Source organism: Brienomyrus brachyistius, chromosome 2 (assembly GCF_023856365.1).
Source record: "Brienomyrus brachyistius isolate T26 chromosome 2, BBRACH_0.4, whole genome shotgun sequence".
Lineage (NCBI taxonomy): Eukaryota > Metazoa > Chordata > Actinopteri > Osteoglossiformes > Mormyridae > Brienomyrus > Brienomyrus brachyistius.
The window spans coordinates 1,606,751-1,622,758 of NC_064534.1; the positions used below are offsets into that span (position 1 = coordinate 1,606,751).

Genomic DNA, 16,008 nt, shown 5'->3' on the forward strand with positions numbered 1-16,008 from the left:
ATACACCGCCTAATGTGGGTCTGTCGCATTTAAGGGGACGGCAGGCGTGTGAGATTGTGTTATATACACCGCCCAATGTGGGTCTGTCGCATTTAAGGGGACGGCAGGCGTGTGAGATTGTGTTATATACACCGCCTAATGTGGGTCTGTCGCATTTAAGGGGACGGCAGGCGTGTGAGATTGTGTTATATACACCGCCTAATGTGGGTCTGTCGCATTTAAGGGGACGGCAGGCGTGTGAGATTGTGTTATATACACCGCCCAATGTGGGTCTGTCGCATTTAAGGGGACAGCAGGCGTGTGAGATTGCGTTATATACACCCCCCAATGTGGGTCTGTCGCATTTAAGGGGACGGCAGGCGTGTGAGATTGTGTTATATACACCGCCCAATGTGGGTCTGTCGCATTTAAGGGGACAGCAAGCGTGTGAGATTGTGTTATACACACCGCCCAATGTGGGTCTGTCGCATTTAAGGGGACGGCAGGCGTGTGAGATTGTGTTATATGCACCGCCCAATGTGGGTCTGTCGCATTTAAGGGGATGGCAGATGTGTAAGATTGTGTTATATACACCGCCCAATGTGGGTCTGTCGCATTTAAGGGGACGGCAGGCGTGTGAGATTGTGTTATATACACCCCCCAATGTGGATCTGTTGCATTTAAGGGGACAGCAGGCATGTGAGATTGTGTTATATACACCCTCCAATGTGGATCTGTTGCATTTAAGGGGACAGCAGGCATGTGAGATTGTGTTATATACACCCCCCAACATGTATGTAGTAGTTTGTGTAATAGAAGTCAGAGACTCCATCGTAACCCCCCCTCCTTAACAGACTCATGCCACCCGCCTGGGCCTAAAGCTTCGCAGCCAGCCTCTCCACCAGACCCCAGCCTCTCCACCAGACCCCAGCCTCTCCACCAGACCCCAGCCTCCACCATCCCTCCACCCTGACCCCAGTGAACACCTATGGTACTTAGGAGGCAGATGGGATGCTGGAAGAGTGTGAGGACAGCCCCACTCTCCTGGTCGACAATTTCACACCCTACTACTCTGCATATTTTAATATTAAACTGTTCAGCTGTTTTACCCAAAGCAGCTCATATCAATCACTGTGGTTTATATGTTACCCCTGAGTACAGCAGCATGGAACTGCGGAAGCAATTTGGGTTAAACCGCGCCCTCAAGGCTCAGATGACAGGGCCTCCCTGGGGACTTAAACCAGTGACAACTGAGCCACCAGTCCAGGTGCTCCACGAACACACCACATGTCACCCACAGGAAACCATGCCACATACAGGAAGTCATACACAACAGTTCCAATTTAGAATTTGTTAACTATATATTACAGTTGGAGTGAAACCGGCGTGAGAGAGAGGTGCAAAAATCCAAAATACACTGATGATCTGTGCACAGCTTCTCACTCTGAAGCACACACTGGCACAGCTGCAAAGCGCTGCTATCTCTCTGTCAGCACAGTTATTTCAATGGCCACTTTATTAGAAACAGACATTACCCCATGTTAAATGGTTACCTAAATGCTACCTCATTGTAAACAAAGATGGGGCTACTTCATTAGAAACAGAGAGAGAGAGAGTCACCTTCCTATAATGGAAACTGGCACTAGCTCATTAGAGAGATGGGGGGCTGCCTCCTTATAATTGGAGGTGGAGCTAACTCATTAGAGACAGAGGGGGCACTAGAAATTTAATGGGAGGTGGAGCTATTCATGAAAAACAGAGGAGGCACTACCTCATTATAATGGGAGGTGGAGCTATATCCTTAGATACAGTTGGCACTGCCTCATTATAATGGGAGGTGGAGCTATATCCTTAGATACAGTTGGCACTGCCTCATTATAATGGGAGGTGGAGCTATATCATTAGATACAGTTGGCACTGCCTCATTATAACGGGAGGTGGAGCTATATCATTAGATACAGTTGGCACTACCTCATTATAATGGGAGGTGGAGCTATATCATTAGATACAGTTGGCACTGCCTCATTATAATGGGAGGTGGAGCTATATCATTAGATACAGTTGGCACTGCCTCATTATAATGGGAGGTGGAGCTATATCATTAGATACAGTTGGCACTACCTCATTATAATGGGAGGTGGAGCTATATCCTTAGATACAGTTGGCACGGCCTCATTATAATGGGAGGTGGAGCTATATCATTAGATACAGTTGGCACTACCTCATTGTAATGGGAGGTGGAGCTATATCCTTAGATACAGTTGGCACGGCCTCATTATTATGGGAGGTGGAGCTATATCATTAGATACAGTTGGCACTACCTCATTGTAATGGGAGGTGCAGCTATATCCTTAGATACAGTTGGCACTACCTCATTATAATGGGAGGTGGAGCTATATGCTTAGATACAGTTGGCACTACCTCATTATAATAGGGCGGGTACTATCTTATTAGAGATGGTGTTACCTCATTATGATATATACCCATTTTGGAAAATAACATTCACCCCTGACACGAGTTTCTTGTGAAATTCTTTGAGATGCTAATGCCCTGTGGGGGGGGGGGTCACCACCAATGTCCAGCAGGAATTTTGTCCCAGAGATCTCCCTGTTATTCTCCATTTCTCACAGTGAGCCATGGGAGCGAACTTAGCTGGGCACTGAAAGACTAAGGGCAGACCAATCGTAGCTGACCAGCACATGGAGGGTTAATGGCAGGGGGCATGGAAGCAAAGTTTACACATTCCAAGCAAGAGGGTCATTTCATGGCGTGCAAACAGTTAGAAAAGGAGACATGGGAAAACACGTAGGATTAATGTGTGACACCGGGTGAGAAGCTCGAGTTACAGAGCGAGTGTCTGACGAAGTAACTCCTCTGCACGTATGGCATTATTGAAGCATCTCTTAACCTAAATTAACGGGAGTCTTACTGGAACTTCCTCATAAACTATGAAATACCTGCCTGTCATCATAGACACCAAAATGTGTGGTGTGGGGGGTGAGGGGGCTTGGCCTGTGTCTGTCATTATCTACAGAAGTGTCTTACTGCCTCTGACAGTTCAGCCTCACGCCAACAGCAGCTCATTTGGCCGGGGAGTGTCGGCGGTCCTTCAGAAGAACAGTCCTCAACCGGCCTCGCTGCGAAATGCCATAAAGCAGCCATGTATTCCACAACAGTCATCCTCTGCACACGGTGCCTCATACTCAGCACGCACCCAGGCCGCCAGACACCTCAGCTGTTTCGCCTGTAACGTACGTTAAGGACCCGTGGTGTCAGATCAGTTAGCCTGTCCTGTTTATTTCAGCACCAGCTCAACTGACAAGCCGGAGATCCTGTGTCAGAGAAGAAGAGGGCCATGCAGGGAGCCTGTTATCCTGTTAGCCTGCTGAGGAAGCCAAGAAGCAGAACATGAAACTCCATCAATGTTCAGCCGTTCTACTGCTCTCCTGCACAAGTCTTTAAAAAGCTTCTATTTGCTGTATGAAAAAATGCACACTGTCGTTACTCAGACCAAACGTGCACCGCTGTTACTCAGGCTGAATGCACACTGTCGTTACTCAGGCCGATTGTGCACCGCCGTTACTCAGGCCGACTGCACACTGTCGTTACCCAGGCTAAATACACACGGTCGTTACTCAGACCGATTGTGCACCGCCGTTACTCAGGCCGACTGCACACTGTCGTTACTCAGACCAAACGTGCACCGCTGTTACCCAGGCCGACTGCACACTGTTGTTACCCAGGCTAAATACACACGGTCGTTATTCAGACCGATTGTGCACCGCCGTTACTCAGGCCGACTGCACACGGTCGTTACTCAGACCGATTGTGCACCGCCATTACTCAGGCCGACTGCACACTGTCGTTACTCAGACCAAACGTGCACCACTGTTACCCAGGCCGACTGAACACTGTTGTTACTCAGGCCGACTGCACACTGTCGTTACTCAGACCGATTGTGCACCGCCATTACTCAGGCCGACTGAAAACTGTTGTTACCCAGGCTAAATGCACACTGTCGATACTCAGACCGATTGTGCACCGCCGTTCACTCAGGCCGACTGCACACTGTCGTTACTCAGACCAAACGTGCACCGCTGTTACCCAGGCCGACTGCACACTGTCGTTACCCAGGCTAAATGCACACTGTCGATACTCAGACCGATTGTGCACCGCCGTTACTCAGGCCGACTGCACACTGTCGTTACTCAGACCAAACGTGTACCGCTGTTACCCAGGCCGACTGCACACTGTCGTTACCCAGGCTAAATGCACACTGTCGTTACTCAGACCGATTGTGCACCGCCATTACTCAGGCCGACTGAAAACTGTTGTTACCCAGGCTAACTGCACACTGTCGTTACTCAGACCGAACGTGCACCACTGTTACCCAGGCCAATTGCACACTGTCGTTACCCAGGCTAAATGCACACTGTCGTTACTCAGACCAAACGTGCACCGCTGTTACCCAGGCCGACTGAACACTGTTGTTACTCAGGCTAAATGCACACTGTCGTTACTCAGACCGATTGTGCACCGCCGTTACACAGGCCGACCGCACACTGTTCTTACCCAGGCTGAATGCACACTGTCATTACTCAGGCAGACCACACACTGTCCTTGCCCAAGCCAAACGCGCACCGTCGTTACTCAGACCGATTGTGCACCGCTGTTACTCAGGCTGAACGCACACTGTCGTTACTCAGGCTGAATGCACACTGTCGTTACTTAGACCAAACGTGCACCGCTGTTACTCAGGCCTACTGCACACTGTCGTTACTCAGACCAAATGTGCACCGCTGTTACCCAGGCCGACTGAACACTGTTGTTACTCAGGCCGACTGCACACTGTCGTTACTCAGACCAAACGTGCACCGCTGTTACCCAGGCCGACTGCACACTGTCGTTACCCAGGCTAAATGCACACTGTCGTTACTCAGACCGATTGTGCACCGCCGTTACTCAGGCCAACCTCACACTGTTCTTACCCAGGCTGAATGCACACTGTCATTACTCAGGCAGACCACACACTGCCCTTGCCCAAGCCAAACGCACACCGTTGTTACTTAGGCGGAACGCGCACCCCCCACCGTAACACAGGTCAGGCACGTGCCCCCCACCGTAACTCAGGCCAGATGTGTGACCCCCGCCATAACGCAGGCCAGACGCGTGTCCCCCACCGTAACGCAGGCCAGACGCGTGCCCCCCACCGTAACTCAGGCCAGATGTGTGACCCCCGCCATAACACAGGCCATACACGTGCCCCCCGCCATAACGCAGGCCATACACGTGCCCCCCGCCATAACGCAGGCCAGACGTGTGATCCCCGCCATAACGCAGGCCAAACGTGTGATCCCCGCCATAACACAGGCCAGATGCGTGCCCCCCGCCATAACGCAGTCCAGACGCGTGCCCCCCGCCATAACGCAGGCCAGACGTGTGATCCCCGCCATAACACAGGCCATACACGTGCCCCCCGCCATAACGCAGGCCATACACGTGCCCCCCACCATAACGCAGGCCAGACGCGTGCCCCCCGCCATAACGCAGGCCAGACGTGTGATCCCCGCCATAACGCAGGCCAGACGTGTGATCCCCGCCATAACACAGGCCATACACGTGCCCCCCGCCATAACGCAGGCCAGACGCGTGCCCCCCGCCATAACGCAGGCCAGACGTGTGATCCCCGCCATAACGCAGGCCAGACGTGTGATCCCCGCCATAACGCAGGCCAGACGCGTGCCCCCCGCCGTAACGCAGGCCAGACGCGTGCCCCCCGCCATAACGCAGGCCAGACGCGTGTCCCCCGCCATAACGCAGGCCAGACGTGTGATCCCCCGCCATAACGCAGGCCAGACGTGTGATCCCCGCCATAACGCAGGCCAGACGCGTGCCCCCCCGCCGTAACGCAGGCCAGACGCGTGCCCCCCGCCATAACGCAGGCCAGACGTGTGATCCCCGCCATAACGCAGGCCAGACGCGTGCCCCCCGCCATAACGCAGGCCAGACGTGTGATCCCCGCCATAACGCAGGCCAGACGTGTGATCCCCGCCATAACGCAGGCCATACACGTGCCCCCCGCCATAACGCAGGCCAGACGCGTGCCCCCCGCCATAACGCAGGCCAGACGTGTGATCCCCGCCATAACGCAGGCTCGCATTACCTCAGCTGAACTTTCCCTGGTGACGCTAAGGGTTCTTTCACGTCATACACAGTAAAAGCTGCCAGCTCTGTATCCTTTCAGGTAGCAAACGGAAAAGTGCGATTTTGGTGGGTCCCGCACGATACCAGCCAGCCAGAGGATGATGCATGGCTGACGTCAGCTCCCAGTTTGTGAGGGAAACGTGATCTGGAGGAGGGGGCTGGAATCCCACCCCCCCCCCCCCCCCCACAGATGAGCGAGTGCTTCCCAGTTCTGTGCATTATTTAAGATGAGCGCCATCATTTTATCAATCTATCGATCTTCCAGCAGAAAGATGAAAATGGAAAAATAATGAGGCCAATGAATGCAGCGTAAAGAACATCAATGTATGAAATTTAATTATCTGCCAGGAAAAAATGTTGGCTGTTTTCTAACACAAAAAAACTAAAAAAAAACTGTTAATATTTTCCTACCCTCTGCATATTTTAATTACCAGATCAATCATCACTATAACGGCCCTTTACGAGAGGACAGACAATTGTGAGTCTAAATGAAAAACAATGGATTTACTTTAAAGTCTTTGTTCTTTTGAAGTCTAAATTAAATTTCAGGTAGCTGTAGGAAAGGCTGCTTCAGAAAGTTAGGTTTAATTAGTAGGTTCAGATTCATCTCAAATTAAAAATTTAAAAAAAGAAAAAAAAACCTTTGCAGGCCGGAATCACAGAGAAATGGAGTCGGCAGGAATCTGATTTCTGACCGGAGTGTCGGACGGGGCAAGCGGTGCTGTTGGCTAATGCTGCTCAGGAACCAGCATCCTGCAGCATCAGAACCAGAACCGAAACATTCTCGTGAGTCTTGCGTCGCCGACGGGGAGCACTCCCTTCACCATGTAAAAATACAGTTTTTTTTCCCTGTGACTGATCCGGTTTCTTTCCTCCGCATAGGCCCGGGGCCCGCTGCCGCCTGGCCTACTCTCACTCTCAGGCTAATTAGAGCAAGTTTGTTTGCACCTGCCAGCCAGCCCCCCCACCACAGTGGACCGTCTCCCAAACATCAGCAGCACCCCCTGCTGGTCCCAAACAGAAAAGAGTTAAGCTCCAAACTGAACCCAGAACATAGTGGAATCTAGAGCCAGAGGTGGCGCGCTGAGAGGAGGGGGAGGGGCAGAGCACACCAAGGTCAGTGATGCCTCGCCGTGAGCCCCCCCACTTCTCTGACCAGGTGTGACCTCTCCAGGGGTTGGGGGCTCATGCTGTCAGGGTTTTAAAAATGAACTCCGACGATGGAGAGCATAACGCACCAAGACACATCAGTTCCATCTGCTTGGACATATGAAGTCTATTTATACCAGCCCCCCCCCCCCCCCCCCCCCCCCCCCCGGCTGCCCTGCATACCTGCCGCAAAAGCTTGTCTCCGTCTCTGCAGTCACAGGAAGAGCACCAGCAAGACGTTTAGTCGGGACAAAGGCGGAATGCGATCAAAAACAGCAGAGGGAGAGAGAGGCAGGGAGCTTCAGCCAGATCAAAGGCGTTTAGAGACAGTCCTGTCAGGGTAATCCAGGCCGCAAGGCGGCATCAGAACAGCTGAGGGCTAAGCTGGCAAAAAACAAGGACCTAAAGATGGAGGAGATCTGATCTTTACTCTAATCCAAGGCTGGACAAGAACTGAGACAACAGGAACTAATCTTAACCAGGTAATCTGAAAACTGCCAAATGAAAGCAAAAAGACAAAGCACTGCTAGCAGGCAGACCTTCACCATCCTAAGACGAAAAGTATCATCGGAAGTAGATGCACCCTATGGCTTCTGGCAGATGTCTCTTGTATGGTGCAAATGTGAGCTCCTTCTCCAGCAGTGAAGGACTAAAAAAAAGAAAAGATGCAAGAGCTGGCTGTGCCGCATCACGTCACTGTGTACCTGCCATGTTGCTGTGTACCACACCACGTCAATGTGTACTGCGCCTCGCTGCTGTGTACCACACCATGTAACTGTGTACTGCACCTCGCTGCTGTGTACCACACCACGTCAATGTGTACTGTGCCTCGCTGCTGTGTACCACACCACATTACTGTGTACCTTCCTCGCTGCTGTGTACCACACCACGTCAATGTGTATTGTGCCTCGCTGCTGTGTACCACACCACGTTACTGTGTACCTTCCTCGCTGCTGTGTACCACACCACATCAATGTGTACTGCGCCTCGCTGCTGTGTACCACACCATGTAACTGTGTACTGCACCTCGCTGCTGTGTACCACACCACGTTACTGTGTACCTTCCTCGCTGCTGTGTACCACACCACGTCACTGTGTACTATGCCTTGCTCTGTACCACACCATATAACTGTATACTGCACCTCGCTGCTGTGTACCACACCACGTCACTGTGTACTATGCCTTGCTCTGTACCACACCACGTCACTGTGTACTGTGCCTTGCTGTGTACCACATCATGTAACTGTGTACTGCACCTCTCTGTTGTGTACCACACCATGTAACTGTGTACCTTCCTCGCTGCTGTGTACCATACCACGTCACTGTGTACTGCGCCTCTCTGTTGTGTACCACACCACGTCACTGTGTACCTTCCTCGCTGCTGTGTACTGCCCCTCATCACTGTGTACCTGCCTCGCTGCTGTCTACCCGCCTCGCTGCTGGGTACCGTGCCAAGTCACTGTGTACCGTGCCTCGCTGCTGTGTACCACACCACGTCACTGTGTACTATGCCTTGCTCTGTACCACACCACGTCACTGTGTACTGTGCCTTGCTGTGTACCACATCATGTAACTGTGTACTGCACCTCTCTGTTGTGTACCACACCACGTTACTGTGTACCTTCCTCGCTGCTGTGTACTGCCCCTCATCACTGTGTACCCGCCTCGCTGCTGTCTACCCGCCTCGCTGCTGGGTACCGTGCCAAGTCACTGTGTACCGTGCCTCACTGCTGTGTACCACATCATGTCACTGTGTACCCGGCTCGCTGCTGTGTACTGCACCACATCACTGTGCACCCACCTCACTGCTGTGTACCACACCACGTCATTGTGTACCGCACCTCACTGCTGTGTACTGCACCACGTCACTGTGTACCGTGCCTCGCTGCTGTGTATCGTGCCACGTCGCTGTGTACTGCGCCATGTGACTGTGTACCCTCCTCGCTGCTGTGCATCACACTACGTCACTGTGTACCCCCCTCTCTGCTGTGTACCACACCACGTCATTGTGTACCCGCCTTGCTGTTGTGCACCACACCCTGTCATTGTGTACCTGGCTCGCAGCTGTGTACCACACCACGTCATTGTGTACCGCACCTCACTGATGTGTACCGCACCACGTCACTGTGTATCACACCTCAATGCTGTTTACTGCGCCTGGATGCTGTGTACCACGCCAATTCGCTGTGTACCACATCTCATCGCTGTGTACCACGCGTCGGTGTTGTGTACCACACATCATCGTTCTCTGTGTACCGTGCCTCACTGCTGTGTACTGCACCATGTCACTGTGTACCGAGGCATGTTGCTATGTACCGTGCCTTGTCATTCTGGGATCCTATTTTTGTCTGGCCCAGGGAGCTCCCAGACCCGGGTTTGCTCTGCACTTTTAATGACTGGCTGGCTTGGAATAGCTGGTGAAGTCGGTGAGATGAAATAGGTTGCAGTGCACTGGCAGGCAGAGGCCTGCGCACAGAGCACCTGAGGTCAAGCTGACTCTGGGGGAGACCTGACTGAACCTGGGCAAAAACTGATCCATAAACAACATGAAAAGCGTTAATAGAAAACAAATTGGTTAAAAAGACAGAGAGAACATCGCAATGATGTCTCTGACGCTGACATGGGAAAAACAACATGGGGGCCCCTACATCCTCACTCATGACAAAGCCCTGCCACATAACCGAGGTCACATGACCTCCCATGCGACCCCCAAGACCCACACTCCCCCTCCCCAAATGGCCTTCGAGCTGCTTCACACACTTAAAATCCAGCTGTCAGCCACTGCCCCAGAGCTGCTCCGACAGAAGCTTGACACCCAGAGTTGCTATCAACACGACGCAGATGCTCTGCATGTCGGCCCGTCAGGGAGACGGCGAGAGGGGCGTGGCCATGTCGGTGGGTGATTATAATAAGGAGGCAAAGGCAGAGTCATAACAGGAAGCCTTTCTACAGGGCTGTAATTAATTATCATCCGTTACTCTACTAAATTATTCTGCCATTCATAACATATTTATACATTCAAGATTAATTTCAGGAAGAAAATTACAGCTCATCAAAAAAAGAGGAGGAGGGAACTTTGATATGAGTGATGAAAAAGCAGGGTGTTGGCCTGGCGGTGCAGCGACGCCTCTCCACATGTACAGGGTCACGTGCCAAAGCGTCGCATTCCGGCCGGGTGCCGGAGAGGCGTGTCAGCAGACTGCGTCTGCCGGGAACCTGCTAATATAGGCGGATGTTTCCTCAGCGATCACCAGCCTGAGGTTCATCACAAGAGGGAGCACTGCTCCAGCTGCCAGCGTGCGAGGAGCTGTAGACCGCCAAGAGGCTATCTCCTGTGAGCTCCGAGGAAACAGGATGAAAACTGCCAGTAGGGGCTCAAAGTGGAGGCTAAAAATGCTAATTAAGTAGCAGTAGAAATAATACAACTACTATTATTATTGTTAAGCGTTAATAATAATAACCGTAATAATAATAATAATAATAATAATAAGCACAGCCAGTTTGAATGTTTTCCTAACACTCTTTCGGCTACCAGTTCCATGTGAAAGGTCTCCCCCCCATTTTAAAAATCCCACTCAAAAGACAGAATTCCATGCAAACCAGCTCCACTCCTGGGCGACGGCAGCACGAGCGAGGCTTTCCCACAATGCACTGTGGGTCACACGGCAAGGCGCATCCTGGCGTGACGAGGACCGCCTCGCCAAAAAAAAGCCACAGGCCCGACATCCGTCCAGAGAACATGGGTAATTAATGGGCATTTGCAGCTTTGCCGTTTAGTCAGCGCGATTCCACCTTTCGGGATAATAATGAGGATATCATTTCCGAGCACCAGGGGTTAATGGGATGTAACCAGCGGAGCCGCTAATTACACGTTACTAACTATTTATCAGGATCCCATCCGCATGGAGCCTCGGCTCGCGTTGTGCACGCTAAATTACTTCTCAGATTATCTTTGTAAAGCAACTTTCTGTAATTAGAGGCCTGTGCTGCTGTTTTCTTTCCTGCTAGTGCCAACAGACACACCGAAAAGAGAAAAGGAAGAGAGGAAGAAACAGATGACTAGCTAATTTCGGCCTGACAGAGCAGCGCCGCGGGGGAAAACATCTCATCTCCAGGAGAGAGACGGAGCCCGCGGTTCAGAGACCGCCCCCCCCCGCACATGCATATGAAAGTGCTATTGCTATTTTTTGCCCCCCCCCCCCCCACAATCCCGTAAAGGTGGGAATTCGCCCCCCTCCCACCCCACACACACACCCTTTGAAGTGAGGTGAAGAATCAAGGCGTAAACTGCACCTTTGCTGCTGTCTTGCTTTGGATCAGGATGCTCCATTGGTCTCTGGCGTGGTCATTGGGGGGGGGGGGGGGGGCTACTGGATGTGTCACGAAACAGGATGGACAGAAAAACTGGGATCGAGACGAGGCTAGTGGTGGTGGACAGGTCAGGCGGCAGGTGCCGTGGCCCCCCAGGTGTGTGTGAGGCCAGGCGGCAGGTGCCGTGGCCCCCCAGGTGTGTGTGAGGCCAGGCGGCAGGTGCTGTGGCCCCCCAGGTGTGTGTGAGGCCATGGCAGCACGTGCATCCTGCTGGCCACAGGGTCAGCTTCATTAGAAGGGCCTTCATTAAGGGCCACTCTTCATTATGAAGGCGGAAGACGCCGGGCTCCCGGGACGGCAGATTAATAAGGACGACGGTGTATTTTAAGCCGTAAACTCCGCCGCTCACCCGTCCTTAATCTCCTTCCACTTCACAGGCCAAATTAACACCTCTCCTCAGGTCTGACGGGACCTCATTAACAAACTTCCCGGGAAGAAAAGGGGAGGGATGGCGAGGGGGGGCACAGGGGGACCAGCGACAGCCGCCCGCGCCTCACGTTAACCCTTCGCTGCCCGCTCTGCTGAATCTAGGTCGGCAGTGGTTTACTAATCAGTCGGCTGGATAGCAGTAATTAGCGGCTCAAGCACAGCGGGATGGGAGGGGCGTGCCATAATGAAGCAGTGGGGGGGGGGGCCCACTAGGGTCCCAGAAGCACTTCAAAGGGATGGAGCTTTCCTTTCAAATCGGGATAGGTGCTGGAGCTAGCGGTACCTTTTGACGCAGCGGCAGGGGAAGGTTCTAAGCGGGTAGCTGAGCCTGTGGGTGGCAGGAAAAGGTTCTCAGGGTGTGGCTGAGTCTGCTGGGCAGCAGGAAATGGTTCTGAGGGTACAGCTGAATCTGCGGGCAGCAGAGGAAAGGCTAAAAGGTATGGCTGAGCCTGTAAGCGACAGGAGAAGGAGCTATGGGCGTGGCTGAGCCTGTGCGTGGCAAATGAAGGTTCTAAGGGTATGGCTGAGTCTGCAGGCAGCAGGGGAAGGTGGAGAGATTATAAATAAGCGACATTCCTGTTCCGTCGCTGCACAAAAGCCTAGTGATGGCGGGGAAATTAATTAAAGTCCCCATTCTTTTCATATCGTTTCTGTTTTGAGCACATGGAGTTTGAGGCGTGAATCTGACCCCCCACCACGGCTGAGACAAAGACAACCGTGGCCCAAAGTGTGATGGGAAGGCCAATGGGCTGCTTCCGCTCCCCAGGACAGCTGTAATGCTTCAAACCACTGAATCCTGTCTCGCTATTCTCAAGCTTATCATACTGGACCAGCTTAGCAGCCTTCAACAAAGAACATCATCCCCACCCCGTGAGCAGCACCGAAACTCAAAGGACGCCAAGCCTGACAGGACTCCCGGTGTATATTCTGGTGATTTCCAATCAATCTGGGACGTGGGGGCTCTGCGACTCCCCACCTCAGTGCTTCCCTCTGCTACCGATCGAGCGAGCACGAGCGCCAAAGACCATCTCAGTGAGGAAACTGGATTCTGGAGCTGACCGCACCCCCCAGATTAGGGCCCCGGGACTTGACACCCCCCAGATTAGGGCCCCGGGACTTGACACCCCCCGGATTAGGGCCCCGGGACTTGACACCCCCCGGATTAGGGCCCCGGGACTTGACACCCCCCAGATTAGGGCCCCGGGACTTGACACCCCCCGGATTAGGGCCCCGGGACTTGACACCCCCCGGATTAGGGCCCCGGGACTTGACACCCCCCGGATTAGGGCCCCGGGACTTGACACCCCCCGGATTAGGGCCCCGGGACTTGACACCCCCCGGGCTTGGCCCGTAACCTGGCTCACCAGTGTGATTTATGACCCCAGTTTAATGGGCGCAGAGGAGCCGCGCTCAGATCGGGTGACGGCTGCTGGCTATCAGACAGCGTCCCAAAGACGCACCATCCGGACAGAGTAATGAGGAGGCTCCCCCCGCCACCTGCGAGACATCTGATCGCCCGCTGACAGGCGGACAGCACTCACCTTCGAGGAAACAGAAGCGGCTGAAAGCATGAAATCGGGTTTGGAGGAAATAGACGCCGATCCGGGACGGGGGAGGGGGGATGGGTGGATGGGGGTGGCTTCTTATCATCATCATCTCCCTGCACTCCACACTAATTTACTCCTTGGGTGGGGTGCTTGCCCAAACTGGGGGGGTCTCTGACTGACCATGAGCCTCAGTGGTATGATATGCTGCTTCCACAAGCATGTTGGGTGGGAGTGGGGGGGAGGCGAGCCTCACCTGGGCCTGGAAGCTCTTCAGCACGGGGCTCACCATCTCCCGTACCTCCTGCAGACACAAAGAAATCGGGGGGGGGTGTTAAGCCAGAACAAAACCGAACAAAACCGCATGCCATCAGCCTGGGCTGGAGTGGGGGTCATGTGATCAGCCGTCATTAACAGAAGTTGTTTAGTCAGACGGCAATGAAACACGAAAGTGACATAAACAATGTCAGAAGGGGAGCCGGTCGCTGTTTTTACGTTACAGTTGTCCAGCTGAAATGGTGCCCGGAGCTGCAGCGAATTTGGCAGGGCCCCTCACTAGTGCCAGACCCCTCGCTCGTGTCCCTGGATCTTCTCCAGGGCATCCCCCTCCCCCCATTGCCAATGCGAAAACCTAACACTCGGCGAACATCAGGCCCGTACACTCAGACACACAAGGAGAAGTGACTCACACTGAGCCGTACGCCACGTGAATCAGCCCAGGCACCCACAACACCATCCACCACGGCCAGAGCAGAGAAAGCGTACGAGGGCCCACCATTCTACAAGGCCATTTAATCGCCCCTCGATGAACGAAGAATGAATCTGCCTCATTTTATGTTTATTACAAGAACAGCCATGATGCAGAGAAGAGCTGAAGGTCAAAGTGGAAAAGGACAACCGGGAATGATGTGGATGGACTGAATGTCCACGACGACGATGATGCCAGTGGGGTGCTGCAGGAGCTGGCATGCTGGGGGCCTTGGAATGACGCCCCTAATTATGATACGTGATGAATCTCCAGCATGGTCATCAAGATGATATCACAGAGGTCATGTGTATAATGCTGCTTCTAGGCTGGAAGTAGCTGGGAGGACACAGCCCAGAGGTCTAATCCAGAATACAGCCCAGAGGTCTAATCCAGAATACAGCCCTGAGGTCTAATCCAGAATACAGCCCAGAGGTCTAATCCAGAATACAGCCCTGAGGTCTAATCCAGAATACAGCCCTGAGGTCTAATCCAGAATTGAACCCTGAGATATAATCCAGAATGCAGCCCTGAGGTCTAACCCAGAACTGAGCCCTGAGATATAATCCAGAATGCAGCCCTGAGGTCTAACCCAGAACACAGCCCAGAGGTCTAATCCAGAACACAGCCCAGAGGTCTAATCCAGAACACAGCCCAGAGGTCTAATCCAGAATACAGCCCTGAGGTCTAATCCAGAACTGAACCCTGAGATATAATCCAGAATACAGCCCTGAGGTCTAATCCAGAACTGAGCCCTGAGATATAATCCAGAATACAGCCCTGAGGTCTAACCCAGAACACAGCCCAGATGTCTAATCCAGAGCACAGCCCAGAGGTCTAATCCAGAACACAGCCCAGAGGTCTAATCCAGAATACAGCCCAGAGGTCTAATCCAGAACTGAACCCTGAGATATAATCCAGAGCACAGCCCAGAGGTCTAATCCAGAACACAGCCCAGAGGTCTAATCCAGAATACAGCCCTGATGTCTAATCCAGAACTGAGCCCTGAGATATAATCCAGAATGCAGCCCTGAGGTCTAACCCAGAACACAGCCCTGAGGTCTAGTCCAGCAAACCAGCTTATGCGTCGCATCCTCCCCTGGGAGGGATAACCGCCTGAGGCAGGACTAACCGTGAACTGCCCCACTCGTTCAGGCTGAAGCATGCTCACGGGATCACAGCTTAGGCCATATCCTGTACTCAGGGCCTACACAAGCCGGGGCCTTGAGTAGAGGAGCAGAGTTGGCCCGAGGCATGCAGCTCTGGGCAGTGAGGCCACTCCTTCTGGCCCAAGCTGGTCCTGAACCTACAGGTGTCCCCCCAACTGCTGTGTCAACATGGCAACCAAAAACCGACACCATGCAGTCAGATGAAAGGCAGGAAAACAATGAATGGAGTCACAGGCAGAGAAGCACACAGGGTGGGGGTGGGGAGTGGGGGTGGGACTTTACCTCAGGGACATTTCTCCTGAACTCCCGGCTCAGCTCCACCAGGAGCTTATGGGAATGGTCACTCTCCTCCTGTCGGCCAGCCAGCTCCGAAGCCACTGAGTCCAGCTCCCTCTGTGTGGAGAGCAAGGGCAGGGGG

At 53.1% G+C, this 16,008-nt stretch overlaps 1 protein-coding gene across 1 annotated transcript in view; it reads right to left on the reverse strand.

Annotated features, from left to right (window-relative positions):
* cux2b (cut-like homeobox 2b) overlaps positions 1 to 16,008 on the reverse strand; it is a 126,600-nt gene that overhangs the window by 59,468 nt on the left and 51,124 nt on the right. The window contains 2 exon segments of the mRNA XM_049001679.1: positions 13,933 to 13,980; positions 15,873 to 15,983. Of these exon segments, the coding sequence (XP_048857636.1) occupies positions 13,933 to 13,980; positions 15,873 to 15,983 (159 nt within the window).